General features: G+C 37.9%; 1 protein-coding gene across 4 annotated transcripts in view; it reads left to right on the top strand.

Moving 5' to 3' along the window:
- CTNNA2 (catenin alpha 2) overlaps positions 1–10902 on the top strand; it is a 1529678-nt gene extending 1518776 nt beyond the window's left edge. For 2 of the 4 annotated variants that reach the window (XM_043982316.1, XM_043982318.1), the window contains one exon: positions 9343–10898. In XM_043982316.1, the coding sequence (XP_043838251.1) occupies positions 9343–9630 (288 nt within the window). In that variant the 3' untranslated portion in view covers positions 9631–10898. Of the gene's footprint in view, positions 1–9342 lie in introns of all 4 variants that reach the window. The other 2 variants (XM_043982315.1, XM_043982317.1) reach the window with 2 other exon arrangements.
- The last annotated feature ends 1896 nt before the right edge of the window (positions 10903–12798 follow it).

Below are 12798 nucleotides of genomic sequence, written 5' to 3'. Positions count from 1 at the left end.
TTTCTTAAAAAGCACATGTGTATGTATGTGTGTGTATATGTACATATGTGTTTGCATATATATACAGATATACATACGTGTACATGCATATGGATATATGTATGTATATGTATTACAAGAATTTAGAGAAAAGGGATCTCACTTCAAGCCGAGGTGGTAAGGAAAGGCTTGACATCTGGAGTCAGAGACCCCATGTCCAAATTCTACTTTTTTCAATTATTAATTATAATTTGGGGTAAGTCACTTTCTCCGGTTATTTCTACCTTCACAACATCTCTTTCTTCCTTTTTTTGTTTTCTTTATTCATACAACCAACACCTTATGTCTGACCCTCATCACATCTTGCTGGGACTTTCTCAATAACCTCCTAATTTGTTTCCATACCTACTTCCTTCCAACCTCCACTCATCTGACAAAGGAGAGCTATGACTATTCCATGCCCTCCTCCCCACCCCCTCCACTTTTCCACTAGACATGCAATAAATTCCAGTGTTCCTTATAACCTAAACGATACAGTATAAGAATCTTTCCGATATAAAGCTTTCCAGGGAATTGGCTTAGCCTATATTTTCCACAGTATCCTACACTACTACTCTTTAGTACAGCTCATGTTGCCTCCTAATAATTCCTTATGTAGAATAGTCCATCTTTCATCCCTGTGCTTTTGTAATGACCCCCTCACAGTCCCCAAACTCCCTTCTCTCTTACCTTCTAACTCTTGGAATCCCTAATTTGCTTTCTGAAAGACACAGATCAAATATAACCTTCAAAATCAAGACTTTCCTACCCATATACTCACAAATTTCTTGTACAACACAAGGTTATGTTTTATTTTTGTATATACACATATATCTTTGTAACTGCCAACATATGTTTGTTTCTCCATATTAGAATGGTTGCTCCTTGGGGTCAAGACCTGCATTTTATATTTCTTATGAGATGAATATCATGTCTATCATCTCTTGAAAAATGCTTGCTGATTTAGGGGCCCTCCATTTACTCAACTCTTAAGTGAGGAGGTTGGATTAAATGACCTATGAGCTCCTTTCTAACTCAAGGTCTATGATTACATAATTTGAAACATTTCAGACAAGTGGGATTCTGTATGGCAAAATGAGGAGGTGAAGAAAGCAAAGTCTATGAGAAAGAATAAATACATCAATATAGTTAAAGTGGAGCTTCCAGAAAGGTGTGTTTTTGGAAATGTGGATAGAAGTATAATTTGAAAATAATTAAGGGCCTAGAATGGCAGCCTATGTAACTGGTTTTATTCTTTGTGTAACAGGGCACTATTGGAGGTTTTAGAGCTTAAAAATTGCCCACACGTTTCTAGTACATGAAAAAGTGTTTTCCTTTTAGTAATCTTATGTAGTTCCCATTTATGCAGTTAAAAAAAATTAAGACAGAAAAAGTGAACAGATTTCTCAAATGTAACATGTCTCTAGACTCCAATTCCACAGCCCTTTGCAGTGTACCACATTTCTTCCAAATGCTTTGGAAAAGTAATATGGTTACAATGTAAAGGGTGAAATGAATAGTGGAGGACTTTGAAGCCTTATAAATCCTCAGGGCACCCAGGAATAAAATGATACATTCCATAAGGAATGGAAAGGAGAGGTTGGTGGACAGAGATCTTAAATTTCTGTATTCCAAGAATGTAGGATTTTATTGGAATGGATATCCCTTCTGCAAATGCAAATAGCAACCCCTTTAAAATAACAGATGCTTTTCCATAATGGCTGTGACTGGAAAATTCATCATTTTCCCAATCAAGTACCAAGTCTCTCTCAACATAGCTAGGTTCTTTCTCATATGGTAGACCTATAAGCCATCCATGTCCAAAGACCTTTTAGTTTGATAAGATTTTTCCAGAGTTTGGGCTCTACCAACAGCCCTCACTATTGCCTCTAAGCAATAATTAGGCATATGAGGAGGACTTTTATGAAAGAGAAAGAAACAGAGAGAAAGAGAGAGAGAGAGAGAGAGAGAGAGAGAGAGAGAGAGAGAGAGAGAGAGAGAGAGAGGTAGAGACAGAGAAAGCTCATAGAATACTACAACTTCAGATTGGAAAGATCTCAGAAGCTACTTTGGTCAACTCTCAAAGCTGCTACAAGAAAGCAAAGGTCCAGAAATATGAGGTAGTTTCCCAAAGTTGCAAAAGTAATAAGCATAAAAGATAGGATCAGAACCCATGTTTTTTGACTCCAGAAATAGGATTCCCTCCACTATTAAGAAGCAAAAATTTATAGGAGCTTGTGGCTTTCTTTTTTTTTTTATGCCCAGTACTAGCATGTTATATGTTTGTAATAAATGCATCTTCATCCATCAGTTGACAGACTACAAATTCTGCCCCAGACACGTATTTGCTGTGTGACATTGAGAAAGTGACAATGTTTCTTGATCTTAAAAATGAGAGAGTTAGACTAGCGGTATTTTGAGGTCCCTTCTAGTTCAAATTCTATGATCCCCTAACATTTTATAGGGAAATGAAATAGTCTTTACTGAAATGATTTATTCACCTGAATTATGTTAGGTTTGTCTAATATCACCATTTAGATTTTTAAAATCTTTTTATAAGGTAACCCCAACAACCTGCCTAGTTCTAGGGTTTACGAGGAACTTATATTAACACTTATTTTAGGGGCAGCTAGGTGACACAGTGGATAAAGCACTGACCCCGGATTTAGGAGTACCTGAGTTCAAATCCGGCCTCAGACACTTGATACTTACTAGCTGTGTGACCCTGGGCAAGTCACTTAACACTCATTGCCCTGCAAAAAAAACAAAACAAACAAAAAACCACCACTTATTTTAGTACACAATATTTCATAAATGACACAGATTAGAGATGATATCCTTATATATCACTTTGTATCATACCTTGCACACAATAGACATTTAATAAATAATTATTAATTGATCAATATGCACACCAGAAACCATATATGTAATACGGAAATTATCATCTCCAGGGTTTGTTTGTTTCTTTCTTTTTGGTACTCTCTTCCTCTTTGATGATGTTGGTTACAAATGCTTACAAGTTTGAACATCATTATGACATATGTGGTCCCACAGGTATCATTGTTCCCATTTTTCCAGATTAGGAAACTAAAACACGCAGATTTTACATCACTGTCCCAAGATAACTGCTCCAGCGTGAAGGAACATTAGATTCATAGTCAAAGGACCAGGGTTCAAATCCTGGCTCTGCCATCTATTTTTTTTTTTTTTTGTTACCATCACTTAGACTCTCTGGGCTTTCATTGAAGAATGAAAAGTTGCACTAGATTCAGTTGCCTTGGAGAACATTTTAGACTGAATCTGTGATAATTGGTGGATTCAAACATTGAACCCAATTGTGATTCCAGTCCACTATAAAACACTAATTCCCTATATTCTCACATTGTGAGACTTGGACCTAGGTCTTCCTGATTCCATTGCTGGTTCTGGCTTCATTTCCCTATACTGCCCTTCAAACCTTGTAAGACATGGATTTTCTGACTGAACATCAGTATCAGACCTGGGATAGCCATGAGAGATCAAGAGACATGATTAGTTCATAGAAATCTGCCTGTATGAAAGGGCAGGTGGTGTTGAGAGTCATTGTTCTGATAGAGATGAGCTGTATTCCAAGCATCTCTACTTAGCAATCAACCTTTTCTGAGGGAGGTGGGAGGGGAAGGTGGCTGTGAAACAGCACAATTATAAAATCAGTTACAAGATGGCATGATACCATCATAGGCAATAAAGTGTCACAGTTGCAGTATAAAGAAAATATATTTTTTCAGCTATCTTTCCTCTGTTGTTGAATATTTCTCAAACTTAGAATTTATAACAAAGAGGTGTAAATATGGAACCAAGGGATTAGAGTTTAATGACACTGGGGAGCCGAGAAAATATGAACCAATGACCATTATTTTTGTGTTTTTTTTAAAGACAACCCCTTTTAGAAATAGAAACCAGTCTGGATTTTCTAAGCAATTGTTAACACATGAATTGAGGGGAACAAAGTACATCTTTTTGAAATTCAAGATTTTTAGTTGTCTTCCTACAAAACTACAAAGCTACTATGCACCTACTCTGTTCCAGGCATTGAGCTAGGTACTACTCAGGCAAAATGAAACAGCCTGTTTGAAGGGTTCAACCTGATAACTTGGTGTTGGAGTATTAAGTCCTGGACTTGGAGGCAGGATGGTCTTAGCTTTAATCCAACTTCTTACATTTCCTAGCTAGGTAATTTAGGGCAAGTTATTCAGTCCCACTCTATCTGGTGGATATGATACCCTCTAGATAATCCCTTGTAATTCTAAATCTGTAATCCTTTATAGAGAGAAAGAAGTCCAAAATATGACCAGACGGATAGAAAATAATTACGAGAAATTGAGGGGAAGGGGAGAAGAGAGAGAGGAGAGAAAGGAAGAGAGAGAGAGAGAGAGAGAGAGAGAGAGAGAGAGAGGAAGAGAGGAGAGAACAAGAACTAATTACAGATGGTAGTTAAATGATGAAAAACCTTAGTGAGAAAGTGTAATAATAATTTAATTTGGGCAAAGCTTATTATTGAAAAAGACATCTTTAGCATGTTCCAGCATAATCATATTACTTACTGAACATTATAAGTATTTTCCAATAAGATTTCTGGAAACCAGTTCACATCATTTTTTTTTTACTGTAACTTTTTTCTCTTCAGAAGAAAATGCTTGTTTTTTTCCCATGACAGTCATGTGAACGGGTTCGGTGATATGTCTTTAAAAAACCTCAACAGATGGAGACAGTCCTAGATAGGACTCAATTAATTTCAATTCAATTTAATTCATATTGAATACCCAACATATCAGATGATGTGCTAAAATGGGAATACAAAAGCAAAAAATAAAAATAATCTCTTCCCTCGTGGAGTTTATAATCCCACCTATTGGGTGGGATTGGATCTATGCTTACAGATGTCCCTGGTTTACTTTAAAACCTAACTAAAATCCCATCCTTTATAGGAAATCTTTTCAAACCCCTCTTCTGGTGGCTTCCTTCAGTAAATTATTTCCTGTTTATCATCTATCCATCTATTGGATAGATGACAGATAGTTATAAATAGATAGATATAAATCTATGTGTACCCACACACACACACACACACATATTCCCACTCCTCTTTCCACATCTTCCTACCCAAAATTTTTTCTTTCCCCTTCTATATTCTTCAAGGAAGGAAGGAAGGAAAGGAGGGAGTTAGGGAGGGAGGAAAGGAGGACAGAAAGTAAGAAGAAAAGAAAAGAGTAAGGGAGCGAAAAAGGAACAAAGGAAAAGAGGGAAGGAGGAAGGAATGAGCAAGCTTAACAAAACCAATCCACAAACCCACTGAATCTCACATATATGCAGTGTCCCACAGCCAGAATACCCTACCTCTGCAAATAACAGTATATATTCTCATCTCTTCTTTAAGGCTGACAATAGTCATAATTACAGAAAATTCAAGGTTTTGTTTTTGGGATTTATTTCCATTTTCATTATTGTAGTCATTGTCTAAATTGTGCTTTGAAACATATTTTAATTGGTTAGACTGATAGATTTCTGAAAGCTTGCCATGTTTTGTGTTGATAAATTTATTGAGCATAATCATGCCTATAAATTCCACAAGTGGTATGTTTGTGGCTATTCTCTTGATTTATGGAGATAGCAATATTCCCTGACCTAACCTGACCCCACCTGGCAGCCCCACTAAATATTTCAGCCAATTTAATGTCTAAACATTGTTTGCTGCTCTATATTCAGGGTTCCTAGCCTTATAGGTCCTTTTGTCAATAGTCTGTAGAGGCAACTGGAATACATTCCATAGTCAAGACAGTTGATGAGAGCTTTCTTTGTTCCTTCCATCAACTATATTATATCCCCATGCTAATTTTTCAGGCTTGTCTCCAACCCATTCATCAAACATACCTGGGATATTTTTTTTTTCAAATTGGAGAGAGTGGATTGTTTTACTTTGGATATTACTATGCCATATACTCATTGCTGCACAGTACTGAGGTTACATATTGGCTTAGCTCTTGCTTCATAGGGACCTAATTCCCAAGGCTTTACTCAGGAAGCCTTCTTGGATGATATTACTAGCATTTGGCTACATTTCACCAGATTCTTGGGGTAACACTAAGGGTTTTCCTAGTGTCTTTATAATGCTATTTCTCACAAGCTTTCACCAGCAGCACTCCCTCCCCCATATGATCAGGTAACAATAATTATCTAACCAGATTTAACTAGCTTTTAGAAAAGGGTATTTAGTAAGGTGGTTATAAAGCATAGCTCAAAATTGGGGCATACTCTCACATGAGTTCATGGGAAAGTGGGTACAAGTTAGAGAACACATATGGCAAAGAAGTATCTTGTTGCATCCTGAACTCAATGGGAGAATCTGTATATTTCTAGGAGAGTAACTGAATCTTATATAGTTTAATGGTTGATGTAGAGTGGGACACAGACCTTGGAATACTGTAGTATTTGTTGAAATCCTTCTTGTAGAATGTTCTGGTGTATTGTTTAGGTCTCAATTAGCAGGAGAGGCATTGTGGTGAATTGAGAGTGGATAGAGAGCAAGCTTGGAATGGAGGATGGCATTGGTTTAAGGACTAGTTCCTATCATACCTTCATCTAGAATATCTCTACCTCTCATCTCACTTACTTACTTTATGTCTCCTATTCTTCATACACAACACGCTTTCCTCAAAGCCAAGTGGTTTCATTGACTGTCCCCCATGCCTGGAAATCTCTCCCTTCTCCTCTCTGCCTTCTGACTTCCCTGGCTTCCTACAAGTCTCAGCTAGAGGCCCACCTTCTGCAAGAGAATTTTCCTAATCTCCCTTAATGCTAGTGCCTTCTCCCTCCTAAATGTCTCTAATTTTATTCAATCAATACCTTATTTGTACATAGTTTTGCATGTTATATCCTCCATTAGACTATGAGCTTCTTCTGAGCAAGGACTCTTGCCTTCCTTTGTATCATCAGCACTTAGCAGAGTACCTGATTCATAGTAAAGGGGATGGTTCAGTATCCCTATATTTTCAGGGTTCAGTTATTTCAAAATAAATATTGGGCAAGAGAAGTGTCAGATTCATACAAAGTTCACATTGCTGCATAGACATAGCTTTGCATGTCTCCCAAATTAGTGGGAGGATTGGACTTAATGAGTATAATTCAGTCAATCATGGAGGGTTTCTTAAGTGTTTAATATACTCCAGGCATTGTGCTAGGAGCTGGGATTCAAGTCAAGAGAATGAAAGAATCTGTGCTCTCAAGAATCTTGCATTCCATCAGGGGAAACAGTGTATGAATATATAAGTATTTGAAGGTTGGATATGCATGGGATATATATGGAGAAAATACATGATGGATAGGGAGGGCATTGACAGTTATGGAGATCATGAAATACATGAGTTTCACTTTGAAGAAAGTCAAAGGTGGGGAGAAACTGCATTACAGACGTGCTCTTGCAAAGGTGCAGAGATGGGAAAATGAGTTTTGTATGTGAGAAACAGAGATTAGAGACCCACTTGACTGGACTGCATAGTGTGGGAGGAAGATCAATAATAGATAATAAGGTTGGAAGGATATGTTGAGGCCAGATTGGGAAGGGAATTAAAAGCAAAACAGGGAGGTATTATATCTGCTTCTAGAAGGGAATCCCGTACAAGTCAGCCTTGGAGGAGAAGCCACTAACAACTGGTGAGGGGCATGGGGTGGGTGTGGTGGGGAAAAAAGAATGATTCAAAAGCTGGTAATTGATCTGAATCTTAAATGAAGTATAGGTTCCCAGAGGAAAATAGTTATTTCAGGCATGGAAAGGGATGGAGATGAGAGATGGAGTATCATGTGTCTGAATTAGCATTGTGGCCAACATGGCCTAAACCACACATTGAGTAAGGAGGGGGAAGCAGGTTGCAAAGTTTTAAATGCCAAATAAAGGATTATATTTAATTCTTGATATAATGGAAGCCACTGCATTTTGTGGGTTAAAGGGATAACAGAGTCATCTATTTTAGGGAATGAAGTAAGTGTTTGAAAAATAGATGGTCAAAAGGGACAATGAGAAGCAAGAAGATCAATTAAAAGGTGATTACAATAACCCAGGTGAGAGGTGATAAAACTCTAAACTAAACTGGTTCCTGTGAAGACAAAAGCAATATATGAGAGATAATAAGGGGGTAGAAACAACAAGACTTTCCTACTGGTTTGATGTCTCAAGTTTTCAGGTGACTGCAAAGGGATTCTGAATCTTGTGACTGAAAGGATGTTGGTACCCTCAACAGTAGCAGGAACATACAGAAGAGGGATGGAGGTGGGAAGGGAAGATAATAAGTTCTGTCTTGGAAATGTTGAAAATGAGATGCTTGTGAGGTCTCCAATTCAAACTGTCCAAAAGGCAGTTGATTATCCAAGACTGAAGCTCAGAGGAGGGATTAGGACTCAATACATAAAGCTGGAAATCATATGAATAGAGATGATAGTTCAACTCCCAAGAAGTGGTGTTACCAAAGGAGAGTGCAGAGAGAAAAGACTCAGGATAGCACCTTGGGATATACTCAGAGAGATTTCATGAACTGGATCAATTAAGAAATGTGTTTGCATGGGAACCTCAATGAGATGGAGCAATGGTTTATGGTCACACTGATTACAACTTTTCAATAGCAATTTACCATAGTTGTTTTTTGTTGTTTTTGTTGTTGTTATTGTTTTCAAGTGATGGACTCAAGATTTGTTCAGTTTATTTCCCATGGTAAGTTACATGCTGGGTAGAAGCCAGAGAGCCCATGGGCATATACTGTTACTTAATCCCAAACCAACCCTGTCTTCAGATCTAGGCTGGGATCCCAGGCTTCAAATCTCTATTCTCTATTAGCAGTCATTTGCATGGATATAAAACTAAGCTGTAAAAAAAGTTTGAGTTTTCAGCCTGTATTGATTGTTCAATGGTGCTCTTGGTGTGGTGTCTCTATCTGTGCAAGCAGCAACACTTTAGGAGATCCTGGTAGGCGAACTTTATGGAATTTTCTCAAGCACAATAGCGGTACCTCTTTTTAACCAGTTGGTATCTGGTTCTGTAGAAAGACTTTTCAAAAGCTTCCATTATTGTCCAGAACCTCAACACACTGCAACTTTAAGGGTATTTGGGATTGTGGGAATGATGGAGGTGGGCAGCCTCTCCTACGCTATGGTTCTATCTATTCCAATAAGATCCTCTTTTTCCAAAGGTGGATTGCCTTCCCTATTCCTTAATGGTAGAAATGCATCAGTCACTTTTGGATGTTTGACTTTGAAAAATCTTGCTATATTTCATTCTCTTCTCCCTTCGTCTAGCTGGACAGTGCCACCTCCCTCATCCAGGCAGCCAAGAACTTGATGAATGCTGTGGTTCTCACCGTGAAAGCCTCCTATGTGGCCTCCACCAAATACCAGAAGGTCTATGGGACAGCAGCTGTGAACTCCCCTGTGGTGTCATGGAAGATGAAAGCTCCGGAGAAAAAGCCCTTAGTGAAGCGAGAAAAACCAGAAGAATATCAGACAAGAGTTAGACGAGGCTCTCAGAAGAAACACATTTCTCCTGTACAGGCATTAAGTGAATTTAAAGCAATGGATTCCTTTTAGGACACTAGGCTTTATCAGGGAAAAAAAGGGGATTTCTTTTGTTTTCTTTTTTGTTTTGAATCCTTTTTTGTATATGTACCTGCCGACTTATGTGCCTCTGGCATGGGGAAAAGCTCATGAACTAGTATCAGTTTGCATGTAACGTGAGATCAGATTAGACAGAATCAACCCATGGGCAGCTTGAGTGGGCAAGGCAATCTTGTCATAAGCTGACAGGAAGCTACTCTTGAAACGCCTACATAGAATGGCCAAAGAATTCACATCTTGAAGTGTAAGGGAAGGGGAGGGAGGGGGAAGACAAATTTTGATCTATCAAAGCAAAACTTTATGCATGCAAGAAACATTAGGTTGGCAGGTATATTGCTAAGTGAAAAGGCTGGGGTTGGGGGTGGTGGGGGTGACGGTAGAAAATTAAACTTGTATTGCTTCTGTTTCAGTGCAAAAAAAATGTACTAGCCGATATGCTTACGTGTGTGGCCCACAGATCAAACAATTTAACTTTGAGCTCATATCTTCATGATAGTATGTGAATTTTTAACATAGGGGAAGTTAAATAATCCAGCTTCAAGTGCTTCTTTTAATCCATATTTTCTTCTTTATCTTCTAGTCCTGCTATGACTCTTGCTCATGTGATCAATTATTCCCATTCACTGACAAAAACTGAAATTGACTTTTGCCAATTGAAATTCTGATAGTGGCATTTGAAGCACAATATGGTGGCTGGCCTTTACGATTTTGGTTATGATTTTAATTTTTGATAGAAATAGAAGGCCCAATGGCGGAATGTTTAGAGCTATGGAAATTTGAAAATGTGTGACAGTCTAGAGGCAAATATATAGGTGTAGCTTGGAGTGCTGGTATCTACTATACCATTGTATCCACTAACTCTAAATAAACTTATTTAACCTGGAAAGGTTTTGTGATGCTTTGTGTCATTTCAAGTACACATTCATGGGTTGGAATTTCTCAAGCATGGGTAGGAGAGGGAGAACATTAGAACCAGAGTTTAAAGGCCTGGGTTTGAGTCCTGGCTAATAATTTAACAATTGAAAGTTTGCAAATGGCTTTATATATATTATTTCTTTTGATCCTTATAAAAATCCTGGGAGGTGGATGCCATTATTATCCCCATTATAAAGATAAAGAAACTGAGTTTAAGAGAAGGCAAGTTACTTATCTACAGTGACAAAGCTACATTTGAATTTAGGTCTTCTGACTCCAACACTATCAACTTCACCACTTGACATCATAAATATATTTGCACCATTGGAACAGAGACTCTATGAGGGCAAGAACCATCTCACTTTTATATTTGTATCCCATGCCTGGAACAGAGTAAATTATTAAAACTATGTTTTTTTGTGTTTTTTTTAAATAAAAAAGAACCAATATTTCCTAGTCATAAGACTGACCATTGACTTTATCTGTGGCCTCCCTTCCCAGATATTAGAATACTATATCCATCCTTTTCATTAAGCACTGAGTTTTATGGTAAATCAACCCACTTTCATTGGTGACTTGAGAAATGCACTTTTCTCATTTCTTCAGATACTTCCCCATACCTCAAATCCATCTCCTGAATTGTCCATGGGCTCTTTGAGAATGCTTGAAGGTAAAGCTGTCTGAATATCATGACAAGCTACAGTTGAATACCAACAGGTGTTATGGACTAATATAGGTTTCTAAGTCTGCCCTTCCATCCTCCAAAATCTGAATGATTTCTAACTTATCATAGTTTAAGTGAGGGATGGCTCAGGAAACCACCCATTTCTTTCTCCAACAAGCTAAATATGGCTTCTTTGAAAATCTTTCACAATCTCGTTGGGACCACTGTAGATAATGAAGTTCATTTGGTCAGCTTTTTTCCTTATAGCTGTCATATCCAATTTTGGGGAAAAAATGTATTTCTTTGTTTCCCACTATGTGTTTTAGTGCAACAACAATTCCCTATTTTTCTTAATATACCAGAAAATCTCTCTAAACATCTTTCCTTATCTCAAAAATGGCAATCCTAATAATTTCATTGCTTATTTCAAAAACTTCTTAAACCTTAAGGAATTCTGAATTTTTGTTCTTAAGAAGTGCCATAGAATCGTGGGAATTTAAAGGCAGGAGTTGACTTTTGATATAGTCAAATCCCTGGGTTTTGTTTCTCTAGGACCTACAAAGGGCCAGTTATGAGCCTCATATCACATGGCTAGTTAGTAGCAGATCTGTGAATCTTGATTCCAATCTTTATTCATTTCATACTACATCCCACCTCTTTCATTATAGCAAACTCTATTTTTTTTCTAGAAGCAGGCGACTGTGAAGAGTGTCTTTTAGAGTATTCATAGCATGATACATTTATTTGTGAGAAAAATGGAGGAGTTTAAGTTTCTTTTGTTTTCTATTCATGTCCAAATTTTATCCAGAGTTAGAATTTAATTTTCTGGACAAGCATGTATAACGCTGAACTCTATGCAAGCCTTAACAATATGTGTTCACAAGAGGAAACATAAATCCGTACAGTTTCCAAGCAAGAATGCTTAAAATATACCCACAGGGGAATGGGGAGAGGGATGGAAAGCAAACTCAAACAGGAAAGGAGTTCACAACCGTCCTACATGGTAGCTACTTATTTTAATTAATTATGCTTTACCACATAGGTGTTGGTGCATCATTGAAGTGCTATTAGCACTTGTAATTTCCCTCTAGATATGACACTTTCTAAATGTGATGCTCTAGGGAAATGACCCAGTTTCCTCACCCCAGTTATAGCTATACTACCAGGGCATGTCACCTCAAAGAGTTGTCTTTTTTGGAATAGCAAAACTGGTTACTATCTGCCATCCCCAACTGGCCTGTATAAGAGAAGCAGACAGATGTCTCCCTGACACGACTGATTGTACTGTGAGTTGAGGACTGCCAAATGCTTTCAGGACCCTGATCCCAGGTAGTAGTGCCTGGCCATATCATGCAGGGAAGGAAAGGGAGTGACTTTCAATTGCGTCTTCCCTCTTCTGATATCCACTTAAGCCTTCAACTTGAGGCACTTCACATGAGTCTTTCCACTTGGATACTGTACTTATGGCTATCTGTTGTTCTTGGCTGAGCTCCATTGCTTCAACCTACTAACAGATATTTTACTAATGCCAATAAACTATTCCCATCCCACCCTCTTGGAAT

Source organism: Dromiciops gliroides, chromosome 2, assembly GCF_019393635.1.
Source record: "Dromiciops gliroides isolate mDroGli1 chromosome 2, mDroGli1.pri, whole genome shotgun sequence".
Taxonomy (NCBI): Eukaryota; Metazoa; Chordata; class Mammalia; order Microbiotheria; family Microbiotheriidae; genus Dromiciops; species Dromiciops gliroides.
The sequence above is the reverse complement of the archived record's forward strand: the minus strand, read 5'-3'. Positions and strand labels throughout refer to the sequence as shown.